We start from the raw sequence: 24,562 nt of genomic DNA on the forward strand, positions 1-24,562 counted from the left end.
AATTTAGATTAAGAAAACAATATAACTCATATTCTGAACAAACTTAAAAGTGTAATGGTCTAGGTTAATGCATCTCACCATAACCCAGATAAAATATCGCCTCGTGACAAATAAGACAATTAAACTTTTAGCAGTGGGCTAGGTCACAAATAAAGGATTGATGGTAACATTGGCTTAAACACTTTTTCAGAGCAGGTGTTATATCATGGATTTGAAATGTCAGATTCAAAGGGAATTTATCATGCAAAGTAGAGCTTCTGTTATGTTCTTGGCCATCAAAGAGTAAATTAATGCTCAAATATTTCATGTACTGATTTGAAATGAAATTCTATTCCTACATGCATTCCTCCTGCATCCATTTATTTCTCTTTTGGGATTCTGGGATGTAGAATAACAACTTTCAGTCATCATTAATAATTTTCATGTATTATATTTGAATTTTAAACTATCAGTATCCATAGTATATTTTGAATTTCAGAAGGCTTTTGATAAAGTCCTGCACAGGGGGTTGGCTAAAAACATTAAAGCACAAGGAATGTACTGGCATGGTTTAAAGATTGGCTCGCAGGGGGAAACAGAGTATTGGATTGAATGATTCATTGTCATGTTGGCAGACTGTGACTAGTGGGTAGTGGGGTACCACAAAGGTCAGAATTTGGACCCTATATGTTCATAATAAGTATAAAATGATTTTGATATTTGGACCAAATGTGATATATGCAAGTTTGCAGATAACAAAAAGCTGGGTGGAAATGCATACTGTAGGTTGCAATTCAAGAGAATTTGGACAGTCTGAGGAAATGGGCATGCATTGGCAGATGGAATAAAATGTGGAAAACGTTGTGGGTAACCACTTTGGTAGGAAGAACAGAACTGCAGAATATTAATTAAATGTCAAAAGGATAGAAAGTGTAGATGTACAAAGGGACCTAGAGGACCTCATCAGTAAGCCCCTGAAGGTTGACATGCAGATACAGCAAACATACAAAATAGCTAATTTTATGTTAGCCTTAATCACAAAACAATTTGAATACAGGAGTAGGGAAGCCTTGCTTCATTTATATGGAACCTTGGTTGAACTGTGCCTAGATTATTGTGTGCAGTTTGGTTCCCTTATCTGAGGAAAGGTATTGGACAGCATTAACAAAAATGTTGTTTATGACTTATTCCTGAGAATGGCAGGACTATAGTATGAAAAGAAACAAGGGAAATGAAGTCTGTACCTTATCAAGTTTTGAGGAATGAGAGGTGATCTCTTAGAAACCTGCAAAATACTGAATGTGGTAGGCAGGGTAGATGTAGGTAGGATGTGTCCTGTGGTTTGGGAGTCTGGAACCAGGGGACACAACTTTCAAAAGAAGGAGAAAACCATCTTGGATGGAAATGAGGAGAATTTCTTTTACACAAAGGATTGTGGATCTTTGGAATTCTTTGCCTAATAGAGTTGTGGATGCTCAATCACTGAGTATATTAAAATAAAGATTGATAGATTTGTGAACACCGGTGGCATAGAGGGATATGCAGACAGTATGGGAAAAAGACACTGGAGGGAATGATCAGCTGCGATCATACTGAATGGCAGAACTGGCTCAATTGGTTGAATGGCCTCACCCTGTTTCTATGTGCCTGTGATTCCCAATGTCAGCAGAGTGTGGCCTGGACTTCTTGGTGTCCGCCCTTTGAAACAACACCTCCCATGCAGGTGTGTGGATACACACCATCACAGCTCTGCAGCCCTGCATAATATTTAAACTAATATTTTCATTTTACCTTTTTAAAGTACATTTTAATGTAATTAATATATAGATTTAGAAAGAATGGAGTAGCTGTTATACTATACTTCAAATTGTTGACTTAAAACAGTCCACTGAAACATCATGGTCAGTTCTTCTGATTGCTCAAATACATTATTAATGTAATAGATGCAGAAACAGAGAGCCTCATATCCATTTACTGATGATACTGCATTAAGTGCAACAGAAAGTAGTGTAAATGCCAGCAGAAAGTTGCAAAGGGACAGTGAGATTCAATGAGTGTGTAAAACTGTGACAAATGATATTCAGTTTGAGGAAGTGTAATGTCATCCGCTTTGAACATAAGAAAGATAGGTCAGTGTTTTTAAAATGAAATTAACTCGGAACTGTTGCGGAGTGGAGAGATTTTGACATGTAATTACATTAATCCTTAAAAATGAATGGCAGGTGGAAAACAGTTTGAAATGTTAATGGAATTTTACCCGCCATCAAAAGAGGGTTGCAATACAAAGAATTAGAAGTGTTGCTAAAGTGAAATAAAACTCAGAATAGACTAAGCAACCAGTATTCGTATCCTTCAAATTATTAATATTATTATTCAGTATTAGACTCTGCACTTCAGGAAGCATTTGGTAACCCCTGAGAGGGTGAAGTGCTGATTCATTAGAATGTGCTGGTGTTAAAAGAATTCAAATATGAGGACAGGCTGAAGAGATTTGTTTTGAATTCCCTTGAGTAGTGAGGGCTAATAGCTGATATCTTAGATGTGTTTAAAGGGATTGAAGAATTTGACACTTTGAATTGAAGGAAACTACTTCCTCTGGTAGTGGAGGATTCTTTTCATATCAAGCAAGGTTGGCGAATCAGCTCCCTTCTTTTCAACTTCCCTGGCTAGCTGCAAAAAGGTTTTAGCCTATTTCAGTCTTTCCCCAGTAAAATTGTAGTTAATTGGTTTTACCAGAAACAAAGCCTCAGAAAAATAACAGACATGAGGTCAAAAATATGTTCACCCATTCACTTTCTTACACACTCACAGTCACACATACACACAGCTAATAAAGGATAGTGTCCATTATAAGAGGAAGATGAATGAACAATATGTTAAAGATTTAGGGGTGATCTTGAGAAATAAGTTATTAACCAGAAACCATGGCTGTTTAATTACTATGTTGTATAATTTGTTGTAGTGAATCTGCAGTTATCCTTTGAATGTTTGGTGTTCTGATGTTTGTCTCCAATTAATACAGTCACAGGAATGAGGAGCAGAAAAGAAGTTCTCTCCAGCTTCAAATCTACAATCATAATCCATCTTCTCTCTTCTGCCACAAGCAACTCCTTGGAATAAAAGTTTATGTTTTCTATCTGCAGAAGTTTTCTATTAGGTTCACTAATTGTAGGCAAAGTTCCATTTCCAATATGCAAAGATTCCAATAAAGGTGTAAATCAAAAGAGGAAGTAGGAGCCCTTTCATGCCTGATTGGGTTCACAGGCTTCATGCCTTTGAAAAAATATTAATTTCAGTTCAGATTAGTTTCATTTATTCAATGGTTGTTTCATGAAGCATAACCCGTGTGGTCAAGTGCCTTGCCGCAACCATTTTGAGTCAGTGTTTTGTCCTAATTGAAACCATTTCAGTTCATGTAACTGGTACTAAAATCAGATGACGGAATTTGAAAATCAATAGTCCATATTTTATCACCATTGTCAAAAGTCCAAAACAACAGGGCGGGACATTAGAATTAGAGGTAGGCCATTCAGCTGCGTGGACATTCTTCTTCACTGGAGATCTGAATGTCTTCCCCTCAAATGTTGTTGAACCTACTTCATTTGAAAATTTTAAAACTTTGGTGATAGATTTTTGTAAGACACATGTAAGGAAACTAAGACGGGGAATAGAATTAAGACAGAAATCAAATACAGATCTTATGCCTAAAGCCATACTAGACTGAAAACACCTGACCTCACCTCATCTCAGAAGCTAAACAAACTCAGGCTTGGTTAGTACTTGGATTGGACATCACCTGGGAATACCAAGTGTAGTGTGCTTAAGTGATTTCTGTGACACAATGGGTCAGCACATTCAGCTGTTAACTGGAAGGCTGGTGGTTCAAGACCACCCTTGGATGAAGGGCTTCCTTACTTAGGAGCCCTCTTGTGGTACACATGTACAGAACCTACCCCTGAACCAGGCGATCTGTGTTCAAGTCCCACCTGCTCCTGAGGTATGCAATAACAGGTTGATTAGAAAAATAGGTTAAATATCTTTTAAAAATCTAATTGGATGATGGTATGGGTTTGAGGCACTGCACTTTTGTTGCTATTTTCATAGATTGTTTACAAACAATTCGGAAAAATGAAAGAAACTCACAACTGCAACAATATCATATCTGCAAGGTGTAGGGAGCTTGGATGGAGTCAAATAGTCTGAAGAATTTTCAGAAAGAGGTTGCAAGATCCAATTTGAGGGTGGTATACAACTACAGTATACTGTATTTTTGATCTTAAACAGAATACGATCCTAACTGAGAAACTCTCTCTCTCACTTTCTTTGAAATGTCACTTTGGGAAGGAAACTATTGTCCTTACCTGGTCTGGTCTACATGTGACTCCATAGCAACATGGTTGCCCCTCTGGGCAATTAGGGATAGGCTGTAACTGCTGAACGAGCCAGCAACACCCACATCCCATCAATGACTGAAAAAAACTTGTCAGCAAGGTATGTGAACTGAAATCTACCAGACGTCATCTCTGTCAAGATTTGTTGAAATCTACCTCACCATCTGGAGCAATGAGAATTTAGTCAACTACAACTGTTCTAGGAAGGCCCCTCAGTGCCACAAGATGTGTGCAGAATAACTTTGGATGAGAACCATAATTTGGGGCAATCTGTGATTTATCATTTTCATGGATTTGACTATTACCTGACAAAAGCACATTAAATTTAACATTCTGCAGATTTTTTATTTTTGTTGTTTCTCTTCAGATTGTGCATGAGTTTATTTTTTTTAAAGATAAACATATACATTTGCAGAGCCCAATCTGTCACTGTTTATTGAGCAAACTGTTTTTAGTCATAAACCAGTTATTTGCTGTTAACAGAAGAAAACTGGTGAATTGTCCTTAACACAAAACTAACAGTCAGAGATAAATACAATTGGTCACATCATCAATCTCACCACATTTAACATTTATTCTGACGGATAAAGGAGAAGGATGAGAAATGGAAACAGTAGACCCCTCCAACCTTAATTGTGACAGTTCTTGCAGACTGTACACAAGGTACTTACAATAAATATAGAGGTCAAACAACTGTGGCAAGTCAGCCAGTACATTAAGGGTGCAGCAGTATTTCTCTTAACATTTGTATTTATTCTCATTTGTAAATTACAAGTTTGGTTGCTCTGCTAAAGAAAGAATGTCACTAAGCTGGAAAGGGTGCAAAAAAGAATAACAAGTAAGTTCCCGAGACTGGAAGGTTTGAGTTATATAAGGAGAGGTTGGATAAGACGGGATGTGTTTTGCTCTGGAGCGTAGGAGGCTGAGGGGTTTCCACATAGAAGTTTATAAAATCATGAATAGCCAAGATCTTTTCCTCAGGGTAGGGGGGTCCAAAACTAGAGGGCATAGCTTTAAGTTGAGAGGGGCAAGATTTAAAATGGACCTGAAGGGCAACTTTTTCACACAGAGGACGGTGAGTATATCAAAAAGCTACCAGAGGAAGTGGTAGAAGTGAGTACAATTACATAGATAGGGAAGGTTTAAAGAGATACAGCCCAAATGCAGGCAAATGGGACTAATTCAGTTTAGGAAACCTGGTCGGCATAGATGTGTTGGGCCAAAGGGCCTCTTTCCATGATGTATGACTCTATGATTGTCTTGCACAAATTTATATTGGATTTGCCTGATGTTTTACTGATCCTACTGATGATTCTCACTGCTGTCTCAGTCTTTCCATTTGACTAAGCATAGTATGAAAATGATGTATGGTGTTGAATTTCCCATTGTTTCTAAAGTGACTGGCCTCCTCATCTGTGAATGGAAGGCTAGTGACACTCATTACAATGTCTAACAAATGAATCATGTTTTCAGGCATCCTACAATCCACTGATAGTGATTGACGGCAGCTGGCATAACCCCCAGTAGTCAGGATATTAATTAACATTGACAAGATAATCAGATCCTGTGAGAATGAAGAGGTCCATTCCACCTCCATACATGTTGGGATGTCAGGTGTCTTTAATGGTTTTTTTGTCTTGTTTTTCTTGGTATTCATTAAAGCGCAGCACTGGCTTATGTTAAGAAGTAGAACACTTTCTTTGCCTTCCTCAAACTATACACAATTCTTTGAAAGTTCTAAAAATTGGACTTGACATGTAAATTTGGTCCCTCTAGTTTTTCCAGCATTATGTTTTTATTCCTTGATGGTTTGCATGGATGGACTTCATAATCTCTCTTCTCATCTCCTTAGTGATAATAACTCTCTTTCTTTGTACAAGATGCCACCATGAGCTACCATTTCATCTCAGTCAGCCCAAAACACACTTGCATCCACAGGTATGTCCTTGATGCTTTCAGGCCATTATTTCATCACTACTTTCTGCAGCATTTATAGAGTCATAGAGATGTACAGCATGGAAACAGACCCTTCGGTCCAACCCGTCCATGCCAACCAGATATCCCAACCCAATATAATCCCACCAATCAGCACCCGGCCCATATCCTTCCAAACCCTTCCTATTCATATACCTATCCAAATGCCTCTTAAATGTTGCAATTGTACCAGCCTCCACCACATCCTCTGGCAGCTCATTCCATACATGTACTACCCTCTGTGTTGTTGCATCTTGCTTTATAGTTTACTCAAATTAAGCAAGACATGTGTCTTTCAGATTCAATATCTCTGGAGAGTTGATGACTTCCAGAATATGTTGACTTTTTGATTCTCATTGAATACGGAAGGTATCATACTCTGTCTTAGTATCCTCAAACTTACTCTTTTACTGAGTGCTGCTCTCAACAGCACATCAGCAACATACTTCTGTTTCCTACATTCAGATGATAGCTCCACAAATGAAATAACATTCATTACAGAAGCTTCACGGCGAATAGAAGCAGTTTGAGGCAAATGCTTTGAAGTGGCTTGTGGTCATACTCCGCTGACAATGTGTCTTTCCTGACCATATCTTTCAGTTTGCATTAATGCCCTGGATGCATATGCAACTGGTCGTCCTTAATTAGCTCACAGATCCACAAATTAGTACACTGCTTCATCTCTGCTGGCCAATACATCTTTACTATAGCTCTCACCTTATCAGGATCCAGAGAAAGTTTTTAGCTGTCAGTGCATGTCCTGACTTCAGATATTTTCAATTGTATCTTTTGCATATACAATTTCAAGTTTATCTGCTGAGTTCTCTCTACCAGTTACACCAGACCCAGATCATGGTCTATGTTGGCTTTTTTAATTGTGTCCCCAAATCCTAACCAGTTTCCATTCCAGGAAGATCACTATCATATGCCAATTGTAATGATACTCTTTGGAGCTGTGGAAATGCAAAATGGCATGTGTAACTATTGGTATCTTTCAAATAACCTCCAGATTATTGTTAGAGAATATTTACTTTCATCCAAATTCACTGACCAGAAAACGTCCTTTGAGTCATGGATGGTACAGTCCTTTGCCTTGACAGTTTTAAGCAAAGTTTCTTCTATAATTGGCTTAGGTAATAAGATTTTTTCAAAGAATTCTTCATTGAGATCCTTTAGATCTATGCATACTTTTGGGGTTTCCACTTTTTTTTTCACTGCTACTATGCTGTTAATCCCATCTAGATGACTTGTCACTTTCTTGATTACTGACTTCTTCTTTCTGCTTGTCTATCAGCTTTCAGGCTGGACGTGAGAATAGCTGGAACTCTCCTCAGAAAGTAGTGTGTTGGTTAAACATTCACATCTATTTTGAGATGATATTCACAAGGACAACATCCAAAACCTATGAAAAAAAACCTGTAATCTTCTAAATCCAACTGTTCATGGCTTAGTGGACTTCGAAACACTGCAAATCTCTTCTGGCATTTTTGGTTACTAGTCTAAGCTTTGGACTTGGTTCACTCGTCACAACATAACCTTTTTTCTAAAAGCTGTTCTTTGGCTCAAGGAGACTCTGTCCTTGGATATTTTAAGAGGGGTAATAAATCGGGCCAGGCTCTGAACAGTCTGGTTTGGTACAGAGATGAAAATGATTTTGATATGTAAACAGGTGACACTTAAGGCCAAAGTGGTCATGTTTTAGAAGTGACCTGTATAACGAAAGGGGAGTGGTCAGCTCTCTAGCTGAGCTGAGCAGTTTTAGTTTGGTCTTGAACTGGTTGGAAGTTCAATAGAGAGCTGTGTGGAAACTCTCTCTCTCTCTTTCTGCCCTTCAACTTCAACCTGTAAGCATGTATTCCATTTATACTTTTTTTTAAAGGGAGTTTGCTTATTGGGACTGTTGTGCATATCCGGAACAGCATAATTAAGTCTAGTTAGATAGGTTGAGTTTTGTAGGGGCTCTTTATTCTGTTCTTTGTGTTTCATTGTGTAATTTTGTGAATAAATTTTCATCTGTTTTAAAACAACTAGTCAACCTAGCTAACTTACTCCTTGTAATTTTCACTGTACACTTACCGAAACAAATTGCAAAGTTATGGTCTGAGCTGCCTGCTTAAGAATGTTTTGAATGGCCTAGTTTAGTCCATAACACACTTGATATGAGTAGATTTTGCTTGATGACTACTATCTGAAACTCCAGATGACCATTAAGCTGAGCATTGGGTTCTCAGTTTAATTTGTCCCTTGGCATGAATGTCATTCCATCATATACCTTCAACCATACCTTTGAAAGCTTCCTTTTTGAGACACCATATTGTATCAATTTAGACAGGCTTGCAAAATGCAATACTGCACGAATTTACATTGTGTCTACCTCTCACGTCACATTTGCTTGAAGTTTTCTTTCTGCAATCATCATTCTAACAATCACAAAGTTGCACAATTATTGCCTTTGGACATCATTATGCTAATCTATTATCTGGAGCAAGATGATTCATCAGAATCCTCAGCTGCTGTCTCTCCAGCAGCCACCTTTATAGGTATCCTTTGTTTCTTTCTTATTCAATACCCGCACGCAAAATGATTCAGCTTCATGCAGTTTGAACATTGCTTTCCCCACTTTGGAGAATTTTTCTTTTCTTTCGTATGATGTTTTCTGTAGTACCAACATCCTGTCCTCTATCTCTGATCTTTTTGCTTACTTTATGAAAATATTTCTTTGGTTTTTTCCCAATTTATTAATCACACTTAGCTTGGAATATCTCTCAAAATAATGTAAAGCCCAATCCGATATACCATTAATACCTTCTCGCTGACAATCGACAACTTTGAACTTCAAAAGTTGAGAGCTTTCGTGAGAATAGATTTCACCTTTCCCATCACAGATTCTCTTATGGCAGGATTTTATATGACTAAGACAATTTTATTTCTGATTAGATCTTCTTTCAGCTAACCAAATTCACAAGAGTCAGCTAGATCTATCAGTGCAGTCATATACTGATCAATAGTCTCCTTTTGCCCTGAAGCGCTGATGTTGAACAAATACTGTTCATAAGTAACATTAATAATGGTTCAAAATGTGTCCTCAAAGTCCGTATAATCTCTTCTGCCTGACATTTTTGGTCCTCAAACAGATCTAGACAACGCTATAGCTTGTAATACTTCTTTTCTGCACTGATAGCAGGATTATAATACTTATACACTCTGGTTTTTCATTAATTCCATTGTCATTTCACAGTTTTACCAATGAAAGTTGGGGGAAAAAATGCAATTCATTTCCACAGCAGCAGGGAGTGAAAAAATACACAGCCATTTTGATTCACCCTATAATTCAAAATTAAAAATCACACCACATCAGGTTATAGTCCAACAGGTTTAATTGGAAGCACACTAGCTTTCGGAGTGCTGCTCCTTCATCAAGTGGCTCCTTCATCAGAAGGACCAGCACTCCGAAAGTTAATGCTTCCAAATAAACCTGTTCGACTATAACCTGGTACTGTGTGATTTTTTAACTTTGTACATCCCAGTCCAACACTGGCATCTCCAAATTATAATTCAAAATGCAGCGTTTTTTTTTGTTCATCCTTTCTGCTTTTTTCAGCAATTGGCTCACTTACTCTTTTGAAAATCCACACATTTTCAACTTTACCACTCTGACATCATATTTCATGTATCTTAGTAGCTCCCACAGACTGCATACAAATGCACTGACACAGAAGTCATATGACTATGGCAAGCCAGCTAGTATACAAAGGGTACAATTGCATTTCTTCAAACTAAGATGGAGCTAGCTCTATGGACTATATAACCAATTTCTCCTATCTTTTGTCTTAATGAGCCTTTAAATAGCATAACGTAACCTGAATCTTGTGGAAAACCTAATTATATACCAGTAAGATAGTGCAGCTTTTCACACCTTTATGATCTACTTGTATGCAATCAGAGCCAATCTATATGCTGTTCTGCAAAGTAAAATAATGTTTACCTCAGTATTATTTTCTTAAAGATCAAGAGTAAATGTTTAATCACACAGTGATTATACCACAGTGGCTCAGTGGTTAGAACCGCTGCCTCACAGCACCAGGGATCCAGGTTCGATTCCATCCTCAAGTATCTTTCCATGTAGAGTTTGCATATTCTCCCTGTGTCTGTTTGGGTTTCCTCCATAGTCCAATGATGTGCAGGTTAGGTGAATTAGCCATGCTAAATTGCCTATAGCATCCAGGGATCTGAGGATTAGATGCATTTGCCATGGGGAATGCAGGGTTACAGGTAGAGGGTCAAAGTGGATTTTGGGCAGCACAGTGGCACAGTGGTTAGCACTGCTGCCTCACAGAGCCAGAGACCCAGGTTCAATTCCCGCCTCAGGCAACTGTCTGTGTGGAGTTTTACATATTCTCCCCGTGTCTGCCAGAGTTTCCTCCCACAATCCAAAAATGTGCAGGTAGTTGAACTTGCCATGCTAAATTGCCCGTAGTGTTAGATGAAGAGGTAACTGTAGGAAATGAGTCAGGGTGGGTTGCTCTTCAGAGGGTCAGTGTGGACTTGTTGGGCCGAAGGGCTTGTTTCCACACCATAAGCAATCTAATCTAAAATTTGCTCTGGTATTTGTGCTATCCAATTCATTCACTGTCAGAGATGTAGTGGCATTATGAAATTGTGTTCAGACTAATAATCCAGACACCTAGACTAATGCTCTGGAGGCCGAGGTTGAAAGTCCACTATGCCAACTAGTGGAATGTAAATTTAACTAATTGAAGCAGGAACTGAAAGCTAACCCCAGTGATAGTGACCACAACAATTGTCATTGATTGTTGTTAAAACTCAACAAATGCCCTCCTGACATTCTTACCTGGTCTGACCTACCTGTGATCTGAGACCCACAGAAATGTAGTTAAGCCTGAACATACCTTTGAAATGGCTCAGCAAGTCACTCAGTTCGAGGGAAATTCGGAGAGGCAACAAATTCTGGTTTGTCATAGAGTCACAGCATGGAAACAGACCCTTCGGTCCAACCTGTCCACGCCGACCAGATATCCCAACCCAATCTAGTCCCACCTGCCAGCGCCCAGTCCATATCCCTCCAAACCCTTCCTATTCATATACCCATCTAAATGCCTCTTAAATGTTGCAATTGTACCAGCCTCCACCACGTCCTCTGGCAGCTCATTCCAGACATATACTCTGCGTGAAAAAGTTGCCCCTTAGGTCTCTTTTATATCTTTCCCCTCTCACCCTAAACCTATGCCTTCTAGTTCTGGACTTCCCGACCCCAGGGAAAAGGCTGTGTCTATTTATCCTATCAGTGCCCCTCTTAATTTTGTAAACCTCTATAAGGTCACCCCTCAGCCTCCGACGCTCCAGAGAAAACAGCCCCAGCCTGTTCAGCCTTGCCCTGTAGCTCAGATCCTCCAACCATGGCAACATCCTTGTAAATCTTTTCTGAACCCTTTCAAGTTTCACAACATCTTTCCGATAGGAAGGAGACCAGAATTGCATGCAATATTCCAATAGTGCCCTAACCAATATGCTGTAGAGCCGCAACATTACCTACCAACTCCTATACTCAATACTCTGACTAATAAAGGAAAGCATACCAAACGCCTTTATCAGTATCCTATCTACCTGTGACTCCACTTTCAAGGAGCTATGAACCTGCACTCCAAGGTCTCTCCAAGCAACACTCCCTAGGACCTTACCATTAAATGTATAAGTCCTGCTAAGATTTGCTTTCCCAAAATGCAGCACCTCGCATTTATCTGAAATAAACTCCATCTGTCACCTCTCAGCCCATTGGCCCATCTGGTCAAGATCCTGTTGTAATCTGAGGTAACCCTCTTCGCTGTCCACTACACCTCCAATTTTGGTGTCATCTGCAAAAGGATATGGAAGGTATAGACCGTAGGGAAATAGATGGTGACATCTTGCAACATGTCCAGATTACAGAGGAGGAAGTGCTGGATGTCTTGAAACGGTTAAAGGTGGATAAATCCCCAGGACCTGATCAGGTGTACCCAAGAACTCTGTGGGAAGCTAGAGAAGTGATTGCTGGGCCTCTTGTTGAGATATTTGTATCATTGATAGTCACAGGTGAGGTGCCGGAAGACTGGAGTTTGGCAAACGTGGTGCCACTGTTTAAGAAGGGCGGTAAAGACAAGTCAGGGAACTATAGACCGGTGAGCCTGACCTCGGTGGTGGGCAAATTGTTACTAACTGTACCTCTTATGCTCGCATCCAAATCATTTATGTAAATGACAAAAAGTAGAGGACCCAGCACCGATCCTTGTGGCACTCCACTGGTTACAGGCCTCCAGTCTGAAAAACAACCCTCCACCAACACCCTCTGTCTTCTTCCTTTGAGCAGTTCTGTATCCAAATGGCTACTTCTCCCTATATTTCATGAGATCTAACCTTGCTAATCAGGTCTCCCATGGGGAACCTTGTCGAACATCTTACTGAATCCATATAGATCACATCTACCGCTCTGCCCTCATCAATCCTCTTTGTTACTTCTTCAAAAAACTCAATCAAGTTTGTGAGACATGATTTCCCACGCACAAAGCCATGTTGACTATCCCTAATCAGTCCTTGCCTTTCCAAATACATGTACATCCTGTCCCTCAGGGTTCCCTCCAACTTTATGTCCAAACTTGTTGAAGGTTGGTCGAATCAATACATAGCTTTCTATTTGTTCAAGCTAACATAGCTAAATGCACAGAGTACTGGGATGCATGACAACATATTTAGCCGTCAGCAAAGGCCAGATTGTTACAGATTGTGATTTGTGTTAGTTTTCTTTGAGTTAGCAACACACAGCTTTGGATTATTTTGAACATGGCAAATTTACGATCAAGTTCAGGATTGCATAAAATTAAAAGAAAAGGCCTGTAAAATTGACAGGAAAAGCAGTAATTCTGAGGATTGGGAGGTCTTTAAAATACCAGAAAGGTATTTGAATAAACTGATAAAAATTGAATGTGAATGCAATCTAGCAAAAAAAATGTAAATCAAAAGTAAAAGCTTCCGTAGTTAGCACCCCGTGTTAACTGGGGTGAACAAAGTCAGAAGTACACGACACCAGGTTATAGTCCAACGGGTTTATTTGAAAACATAAGCTTTTGGAGCACTGCTGCTTCATCAGCTGAAGTGGAGAGAAGCATACAGGCACAGAATTGATAGGCACAAAGATCATTGCAAGATAATTCCAGGTCATTAAGAGTGACAAAAGATAGTTCAAATGGTATGAGTGGAGTGTCAACAGGTTGAATAACAAGTCTTTGCAGGTGATCAAAGGTGTCAAACGGTGTGAATAAAGTGTCCGCAGCTGAGTAGCAAGTGGAGGGACAGCCAGTGATGCAATTAATTGAGGCAGACAGATAATTACAAAGCATCAAAAATAAGATGCTGCTAGAGGCAAACCAAATGTCTGGAGTCACATGACAGATACAACAGTAGCATAATGAGGGTCTAAACAAAGTAACAAGTAATAAAAAATTGTACAAACTAATAAGGTAGAGAGATAATAGTATAAGTTATCTGTTTTGGACCAGACCAGACCCCTCAAAATATGTTAAGAAGGTAGCCTAGACCCTAAGCTTTTCTTTTTTAAACATAGATGTGAAGTGTGTGTTCCAGTTTTGATGCAACTGGTCAAATCACTCGACATTAAGCAAAACACAATTTATTTGAACACTGTAGTTAAAATACAAACAAAAGGAAGAGGAAATTAGAATATCTTAACTATTGGAAAACGTAACTGAATAATAGATACACTATACCTTTGACTAATTAACTGTTCCAATATAGTAACATCCCATAAACACAGCTCTTGGCAAAAAGGTAAATTCTCCTTTCCAGGACGAAACAACATCAGAAGAGATTTCAGACAATGTAGTAGCTAGGAGTCATTTTTACTGAAGCTCCAACTCTTCTGGGACCTAAACAGTTTCTGACTGCGACAGTTAAAAAACTAGAAAACTTGATCTATGAGAACTGGTCACTCCCCTTCCATTGTTACAATTGTTTTTAAAAAACCCTAAAGGCCTCCTCTGATTGTTGACTTAGGCCATCTCCCATAGCCATTTTGGCACCTCTGTTGTTACAACCTGTCTTCAAATTAACCCAGGACAGAATAACCTTTTTAAAGTGACAGCATCATCACAGACGCCAAAACAGAGCAGTAAGGAAGATTTTTCAAACATGATGGGGTTACATGTAGTGTGACATGAATCCAAGATGACGGTTGAGACCATCTTCATGGGTTTGGAACTTGGCTGTCAGTTTCTGCTCAGTAATTCTGTTTTGTTGTTGTGTATCTCGAAGGCAGCTTTAGAGGATGGTTACCCGAAGATTGGAGGTTGAATGTCCTTGACCGCTGAAGTGTTCCTCAACTGGCAGGGAACACTCCTGCATGGCGATTTTTTGCGGTGTCCAATCATCAGTTGTCATAACATCTGCATGGTCTCACGAATATACCATGCCTCGGAGTTTACTTTCCCGCAGCGTATGAGGTGGACAATATTGGCTAAGTCACATGAGAACCCACTGTTTATTTGGTGAGTGGTGTTTCCACATGTGATAGCAGTATCCATTTTGAAGAATTGCCAGGTCTTGATAAGGTTGCTGTGGCAGGGTTGTGTGGTGTTGTGGTTGTTCTTCATGTCTGTTTGAGGTTAGGTAGTTGTTTGAAGACGTGAAGTAGAGGCGTAGGGATGGCCTTGATGAGATGTTCATCATCATTGATGATATGTTGAAGTCTGTGAAAAACATGGTGTAGTTTCTCCGCTGGGAAGTACTGGACAATGAAGGCAGCTGTTGAAATACACAACATTGTGGAGTCGCCAATCAGAAACCGATAGCCAAGTTCCATACTAATGAAGACACCCTCAACCCTGATCTTGGGTTCATGTCGCACTACATGTACACCCACCATACTTTCCTGTGTTTGTAAAATTTTCCTTACTGTTCCATTTTGACACAATTACCTTTATAATTTGTTATGATCTCTCTACCTTAATTGGTTTGTACAGTTTTGGATTATTCATTACTTTGGTTCGACCCTTATCATGCAACTTTCAAACCTATCATTTTATTCCAACCTTAGATTGTCACCATCTTATTTCTGATTTTTTTTGTAATTATCTCTCTGCCTCAATTTATTGGATCATAGGTGATCCCTTCACTTGTTATTCAGCTGTTGACACATTATTCAAACTGTTTGACACCTTTGATCACCCGCAAAGACTTGTTATTCAACCTATTGACACACCACTCACACGATTTGTACTATCTTTTGCCACTCTTAATTATCTTGCAATGGTGTCTCCGCCTGTCAATTCAGTGCCTGTGCGCTTCCCTCCACTGCACTTTACGAAGGAGCAGTGCTCCGAAAGCTTATGTTTTCAAATAAACCTGTTGAACTATAACCTTGTCAAAGTTAACCGGAGAATGTAACTTTTAAAAAAGTTTTGTGATTTACATATGAAAGAAGTGAAACGAACATAGTCATTCTAACAGACGACTTAACAAACAATCAGGGTATTTTTCAATGTATAATTTCAGTGACATCGCACTGTAAACCTTCGCTATAAATTCTGTGTCTTACAATTGTGCACTCCACAACCACCTGATGAAGGAGCAGTGCTCTGAAAGCTAGTGCTTCCAATTAAATCTGTTGGACTATAACCTGGTGTTGTGTGATTTCTTAACTGACTATAACCTAGTTCTTGTGACTTCTGAATTTGTTCACTGAGGAACATACATGAAATCTCCCAGAATTAGAGATTCAAATGGCTATGGATAACTAGAACTTTAATTACTGTTCATGGATTGAATGAATCAACAAAAGACAAACTTACAGAAAAAGGCAGCAATAATTCTGTCTGGAATAAACTACTAAAAGTCAAAGTCAAACGTATACTGGAGTTAAGAGCAACTAGCCATGCCTGGCGAGAGAAAGAATGGAGACTACATGAATAAAACTGCTTTGACACCTGCTAGATAAACTTGATGACATGGGGCGACAAAGGACAAGGATTGTCGTGCAGAAGAATTTAAGGAGTTACCTGCAGGAAAGCTGTGTCTTCAAACAGACAGTCAATGACAAATGCAACAAGGAACAAAAAAGTTACTTCTGATAAGAAGGCAAGCTGCAGATTTGTTCGAATTTGGATGAAATTGTTTAAAGAATCATCAATAATGACCTAAAGGACGAAGATCTTTATAAAAATCGAACAACAAATCTCTCAACTTAGCAGAACTTTGAGGAACAACACTGTATAAAGATCAAAATCTGGACACTTCCAGAGACAGACACTGTTGGTGGAATCTGGCCAAGTTCCACCATTAATTGGGTAATAGCCAAGTTGGGTTGTGAGGCTTAATTTGCTCACTTGAGGGGTCTTATTTCGGTTGCTACATGCAACTAAGCTTAAATCATTGTTTCAGTACTAGATGGTCTATGAGATTTCTTAGTAAGAAGCTGAATTAAAGCTAACTTGTAGTGATTTACCCATAACAGGTGGATTTAAGGAAATTAGCATTGGTAAGAATATTGTATTGGGGAACTTTAATAAGGCTGCAAGTTGATAAATCCCCAAAACCAAGTTGTCAACACTGCAGAATGTTGAAGGAGGTGGCTACAGAGACAGTGAATGCATTGGCGATTATAAACCAAAGTTCTGCAGATCGGAAGCTGGAAAATATCACCTCTGTATCTAATAAAGGAGTGACAGAGAACACAGGGAACTACACAGCTGTACACCAGTAATCAGGATAATGCTAGAATTTAATATGAAGGACAGCATAAATAGACACTTGGATGATGATGATGATTTGATTGGGCATAGGCAACATGGATTTGTGATGGGGAAGTGGTGTTTTAATGAACCTGTTGGGGTATTTTGTCGAACATAATTGACAAAGGAGAGTCAATGTGTGATGATGCTACTCCTTTAACAAGATCATGTTGTCCTTGTTTTTTTTTCAGGAAGTTGTAAAACATAGGTTGTGAGAAGTCAGGGCTTGGATGGGATTTTGGGCCAGTTTGATTATAGCTAACAGATACTACCTCAGGAGAAAGGCTTTTAAGTTAAAACAAAACACTTGTACAATAAAAGGGAGTTGCTGGTTCTCCCTGCTCATCCTTTCTCTGGTTTGATATGGTTTTTGGCAGTCTGGCTATTCACTGAAAGCAGTCAGGCAGTTTTAAAGTTGCTGGACCCAGAGAAACAGGATCATGCTGATCCTCTCTCTCTCTGACATCTCTCCTGTAAGACCATGTTTGATTTTACCTTTTGTACCACGGAGTGTTTATGGGGATTGTTGCAAGTATTATGGAACAGCATCATTAAGTTCAGATGATCTGTTTCGGATAGGTTGAGTTATTCAGTATTCTGTTCCTTTTTGTTTGTGTTTCATTTGGTAATCTTGTGAATAAATTCTGTTTTGTTTAATACTATGTGGTTTGACCAACTTCATCCCTCCCAGAAAATCCGTGTTACACCTGCTTAAAACAACTAGCAAAGTTAGGGTCTGGGCTACTTTCTTGAAATGTCTTGAGGGGGTTTGGCCTGGTTCATAACAAATGGATATATGTACTTAGATTTTCAGAAGGCTTTTGATATGATTCCACACAGGTGGATGGTTAGAAATGTTAAAGCATGTGGAATAGGAAGTAACATACTGGCTTGAATTACTGATTAGCTACCACAGAGTAAACCAAAATTAGAAATAAGTCGGTCATACTTGCTTTGGCAGGCTGTGATTAATGTAGCAATGTAGAAAATCTGTATCTGAGCCCCAGCTATTCACAGTCATCAATAATTTGGAGGTAGGTACCAAATGTAATATTTCCAAATTTATTGATAATATAAAGCTAAGTGGGAATGTGTGTTGTGAGAAAGATATAAAGCAGCTTCAGGAGTATCAGGCTTAATGAATGGGCAAGAACATGGCAACTATAATGTGAAAAAAAAGTGAGATTATCCACTTTGTGGGGAGGAACAGATGTGCTGATTATTTCTTAAATGCTCAGAGTTTGGCAAGTGTAGATATGCAAAAGGGCCTAGATATCCTTGTTGATAAATCATCAAAGGCTAACTTATAGGTGCAGCATGCTATTAGAAAGTTTAACCTTTATTCTGAAAGCATTTGAAGTCTTATTTCAATTGTTTAGGAGCTTGGTCAGTACCTGAAGTACTATGTGCAGTTTCAATCTTCTTATCTCAGGAAAAATTTTATTGCCATAGAATGAGATCACCAACTTTGTTCCTGGGATGGTGGGACTGTTCTATAAAGAGAAATTGGGCAATCTGTGCCTATATTCTCTAGAGTTTCAAAGAATGAGAGGCGATCTCATTGAAACTTACAAAGTACTTAAAGGAATATTCAGATAAGATATTTCTCTTGGTTGGGGAGTCTAGACAGGAAGGGCACAATTTAAAAATAAGTGAGAGCCGCTTAGGGTAGAGATGAGGAGAATGGTTTCTATTCAGAGTTTTGTACCTTTGGAATATGTACCACAGAGGGCTGTGGAAGTTCAGCCTTTGAGTATGTTTATGGTACAAATTGATAGATTTCTGATTATTAATTGTACATAGGCTTATGTGGATGGAGTAGATAACAGACATTCAAGAGTTAGGACCAGTGTGGTCAGGTTGAGTGGTGGGCAGGTTTCACAGGCTCAATGGCCTACTGCTGTTCCTATGTTAATGAGATAAAGGTCATTCTGTTTTGCACAAAACATAATGGAATAAGTAGAAACTTTGCAGTTTCTAATTGATCTTATATAATGGTTGTTTGGTGAAACTGGGGCTAGACAGGGAAGTGAGGTTCTTCTGTCGAGACCAAACAGATGAAGAGAAATAAAAGGGTGTGAAACTGCATATATCCTGGAACAGGCTAAAATGACTAAAGTGAACAGGCTTAGGAGATTGGCCAAGCCTGTTGTTGGGTCCCTCTGCTTATGGAAGGTTTGCCAGGACTGAAAATGAACCAGTCACAGGCTGCTGCAATCAGAGAATTGAGCCAATAAGAAAGTGTGCAGAGCCAGGTGGGCAACACAGAACTATTTCAGCAGAGTGCTTATTGAACTTAGAGGTGTTGATTCTACAATTAAAGGTGAAGGAAGAAAGTAGCTTTGAGGAGCAGGAGCTGGAATGACCACATGATTGCAAGTCTGTATCTCAAGGAAACCAACAATTGCAGCTCAAGGGTGAGTGTTGAATCTCATAATCTCATATCTTATATATTCCTGGAGTGTGTACATAACATAATTAGTAGTCAATAAAGATATTTTTTTCATCAAGTTCCAAATTTTGAGGCATTAATACCCAGAGTAAAGCTTCAAACCAGGTTCCTAATAGAATTGGCTTACAAAACAAGTATTAGATCCTTTGCATTAGCAAATAAGTAAACAAGTTGTTATTTGCGTTGCCTGTCCAATATTGTTGTGCCCAAGGCAACCAGCAACAAGTTGGGCTTCTTCAGTAAATCAATCCTATAAGTCACCTGCAACAAAATCAACTGATTGAAATGTAAAGGTAAAAGCAAAGATGCATCACCAAACTCCATACTGAAGAATGCATTTTCTCCTCTTCACTTGTCACCATTACTTTCCAAATCCATCACTGCTAATACCAGCCCTCATTACTCACCTTTGAACCTAATCCCTGAGCAACTACACTTCCAAATGGGACTAGATTAAGTTAGAATATCTGGTTGGCATGGACGAGTTGGGCCAAAGGGTCTGCTTCTGTGCTGTTCAACTCTATTAGTCTGCAATAACTTTCCTATGACCTCGATACCTGAGTTTCTCTATCTCTCTCTCCTCAGTGTCCACCAGCCTGGTCCCCTTCCTCCGAGTACCATCACTCCAGGTCACCCAACTTCCAAGCCTGACCCGAAACTTATGTTGTCTTCTAATTCCCCCATACCTCTGACATTCATCATCTACATCTACATATCTTACCAACTCTTTCCATTCTTGACCAGTGTAATGTAGCAACGTACTTATTATATTACATTCCCAACAGCCATATAATATGATATTCTTTGAGTGCTCCCTAATATCTAGGCCTTGCTAAAATCAAAAGAACATAAGAAGCAGAATCAGAAGGTGAATATACAGCCCATAGAACTTGCTGTACCATTTAATATGTTCATAGCTGATGTCTGCCTTCAACTTCACTTTCCCACCCATTCCCCTTGAATCCCAAAGATAATGAAAATATCTATCCAGCCTTAAATATATTTAATGATTGCTCATCCACAACCCTCTGGGGTAGAGAATATTAAAGTTTCTTTGAATGAAGAAATTTCTCATCACAGACCTAAACAATTGGCATCTTATCTGGTGATACTGCCTGTTTATTCTAGATTTGTCAACCAGAGGAAACAACATCTCAGTATCTTCTCTGTCAAGTCCCTCATTACTTTGAATGTTTCAATTACATCACGTTTCATTTATGTTAATGCCAGACAATTTACAAACAAGGAAACAACCTACTAAATCTCTACTGTGTTACCACTAATGAAAGTATAATTTTCATCAACTATATTGATCAAGACTGCATACGATATTCTCAGTGTACTCTTATCAATTCCTGATGGATTCCTGATCAAGGACTTTTGCCCAAAACATCGATTCTCCTGCTCCTTAGATGCTGTCTGACCTGCTGTGCTTTTCTAGCACCACACTCTCATAATCTCATCAATGTCCCCCACAGTTGTCATGAGACTTCTTTATGTTTATGTTCCAATTCCTTTGCAATGAAACCCACATGTCATTTGCTTGCCTATTTGTTTGCTATACCTCCATGTTGTTTGATTTCCTTGTATGACAACACCTAATTCTCTTTGGACTATCAGTCTAAAGTTTATCTGTGAGATAGTCATATAGTGATAAATGCCAGTAAGAAGCACTGGATCAGTAACCCAGAGGACAAGTTGATATTCTGGGGATGAGTCCAAATTCCATTTTACCAGCTGGTAAAATTCATATTAACAAGAAACTGGAACTGAAAGTTAGTCTCAGAGGTGGTGACTATGAAAATATTATCAATTGTCAAAAAAGTCTATTTGGGTTAACTAATGTCCATAAGGGAAGGAAACAGCCGTCCTTACCTGATGCAACTAGGTGTTACTCCAGACCCATATTAATGTTGCTGACTTTTAACTACCCTCTAGCTTGCTAGGGCATTTCAATCAGTTCAATGGCAATGATGGATATGCTAATAATGCTAGTCTTGTCAGTGACACTATATTCCACAAAAGAACAAATAAAATCAACATCTGCCAATTTCATTTTTAAAAAATGCTGCTTTTCTATTCTTATTAATAAAGTGAGAACCCTCACACTTCCCCACATTATATGCCATCGCTACCTTGCTGCCCAATCACTTCAACTGTCTAATCTTTATCCATCTTCTTTGAGTTGTCCTCATAGCTTGAAATCATACCTTTGTTTATATTATCAGTTAGCACGGATACAATCTATTGTGATGATGCTCTTCTTTTAGCAAGGTTATTCTCTCCTTTTGTTTTGAGAGGGGCCGTAAAGGCAGAGGCACCTAAATGTCTGAACTGGTTTATTTAATAATGGCTAACAGATGCTGCCTAAGTCAACAATCAGAAAAAGCTTTCAGGTTTTTTAAAACACTTGTACAATGAAAGGGGAGTGGCCAGTTCTCCCAACGTCAGGGTTTTTTTCTAGTTTTGGGATAGTTTTAGCTGGGGACCCAAACAAACCTCTCTCTGACATCTCTCTCCGTTAAGACCCTGTGTTTGAATTTATCTTTTTGCCAAGGGGTGTGTTTATGGGATGTTGCAGTGAATTGGAACCACTATTTATTAAGTTGCATTTTTGCGTCAGTTGGGTTTTCAAATAATCATGTTATTCTAACTTTGGTTTTCTTTTGTTTGTGTGTAAATAAACTCTGTTTTGTTTGAAACCAAATGGCTTGACCAGCTGCATTTCTCCTGGAATATTTACCTTACATCTGACTTAAAGCAACTAGAAAAGTTAGGATCTGGGCTACCTTCTTGAAATGTTTTGAGGGGGTCTAGCCTGGTCCATAACACTATAAAGGTGATTGGAAGAAATGCATGACAATACATTTGCATCTTAATAATCTACAGCAAAATAAGTACTTTGAAAAGCATTATCCTGCCTGCTATATTTGATTCTGGATTAGTGGTACTGGAAGAGCACAGCAGTTCAGGCAGCATCCGAGGATGCTGTGCTCTTCCAGCACCGCTAATCCAGAATCTGGTTTCCAGCATCGGCAGTCATTGTTTTTACCTGCTATATTTGATGTCAACAATATGACTGTTTAGCTGCTCCACCACATGCTTTAAGCCATGAATATATGGATTTTCATTTGCAGGTCTGTTATATTGTGGGTTATTCTCCATCAGATATTGTGCCAAGAAATTAATTGGGTTAAAGTAAGGATGTGGTGTTGCTAATACGGTCAAATGATTTTTTTCGACTTCCATTAATAACTTCTCTAGGCCCAGAATCAGAGTAGGCAGCAACTTTTCCAGTAGGTACAGACGAGTCTGCACTGTCAACTGATTTTCATTGAACCATTCCTTTGTCAATAAATCCAGTGGAACCTTTTTTTCCAAAACAGCTTTCTCATGTTTGCGTTTTTTGAGAAGGATTGTCTTCTGTTCTTGTAATTTTAGCACTCGCTTTGTAACTTTTCGTTCAAACATCCTCTTCCAAATTAACTTGTTTCCTTCAAAGTCATCATCTTCTTTTGTATCATCTATTGAAAAACCCTCAATTGCTTCAGTCTGAAAGGAAGCTCTTTTAGTTTCTAATTTATATTTCGTCACAGGTGAATCCAGTGATGCAGTGTCAACAGCAGATCTATTAACTACATGTACAGTCATAGGGTTTAAACTACTTTCTTCTATTGCATTCTCAAAGATTTTCTGCCCAACTGGAACCTTAGTGCCATGTTCAACTGTTACATTTTCTGCAATTGACACCCTTCTTTTTACAACTGGATGAGAACTCATGCTGTCATTTTCATGTGATGCATGTGTCATTATTCCTTTCCCAAGGAAAGCGCTTTTTGGTGATTGCAAAACCGTATTGGCAACATCGTCCATTTCATCCGCAATTGTTTCAGTTTTAATCGAGATCCAAGTCTTTGGAGTTTGATGAAAAGCTTTCATGGCAATTTTATTCATAAAACTTCCAGCTGTTTCACCCTCAATAGAAGCACTTCGCTTTGAAGCATAACTAATTTCCCTCTCGTCTTCATCTGTGTCCATAATTCTTCCGCTTACAAGAGAAAGACTTCTCTTTGAAGATCCATATTTGTTTTTGCTGTCACTTGTATCTGTTACACTAATAATTTTTCCACTTGAAGAAATATTTCGCTTCCAAACTCTTTTCATGCTTTCACTCTCATCATCATCTTTCCACCTTTCGCTGTTAGCTTCTTCATTATCTGTTAGTGGAGGGGAATTATTTTCACTTGCATTGATCTCTTGAGTCACGTCTACTTCCAACAATGTTTTATAAACGTCCTTATCTTGAGGATTGGTAGCCATGACGTACTTGATTTGCTGAAAGAGACATCCATTAAGTTATCTTAACATGTAGTACTTCTGCTACACAACAGCACAGTGAAACATTAATTGGTTTCAATTATTATTTGTTATATTTCATGCAAAATATTAATATCTAAATAGAGTCATAGAGATGTACAGAATGGAAACAGACCCTTCGGTCCAACTTGTCCATGCCAATCTTCCGCTCCCATCATGGCCACTCCCACAACCACTTCCACCCCTCACAATTCCTCATGCATCACACCTGACATCACTTCTGCCCTCACATCATCGCTGATGCCACATGCTCAGTGACCTCCGCCACCCCTACTGCCGTGGTCACCACCACTTCCGCCCCCACCAGCGCCATTCACCTGCATTCTGCTGACATGCCCCCCACAGACCCCACTGTCACTATCCCCACCCCCCAAAACTCCGAGAGGAATACTACCCCTGCTCATGACTCGACCCCCATTCCCCCCACCATCACACCCACTCCAGTTACAGGTTCCGCCCCCACTCCCAGCCCTACACCCACACCAGATCCCAGCTCCCAGTCCTGCCGAGTTTTCATCCTTCCCCCCAGACCTCCCCCTCACTGAGGACGAACGATCAGTCCTCAGCAAAGGACTCACCTTCATCCCCCTCCA

General features: G+C 39.2%; 1 protein-coding gene across 1 annotated transcript in view; it reads right to left on the minus strand.

Annotated features, from left to right (window-relative positions):
- LOC140491202 (EF-hand calcium-binding domain-containing protein 5-like) overlaps positions 1–23,063 on the minus strand; it is a 164,711-nt gene extending 141,648 nt beyond the window's left edge. The window contains exon 1 of the mRNA XM_072589181.1: positions 22,645–23,063. Within this exon, the coding sequence (XP_072445282.1) occupies positions 22,645–23,063 (419 nt within the window). The remainder of the gene's footprint in view (positions 1–22,644) is intronic.
- Positions 23,064–24,562: the final 1,499 nt, after the last annotated feature.

Source organism: Chiloscyllium punctatum, chromosome 19 (assembly GCF_047496795.1).
Source record: "Chiloscyllium punctatum isolate Juve2018m chromosome 19, sChiPun1.3, whole genome shotgun sequence".
NCBI lineage: Eukaryota > Metazoa > Chordata > Chondrichthyes > Orectolobiformes > Hemiscylliidae > Chiloscyllium > Chiloscyllium punctatum.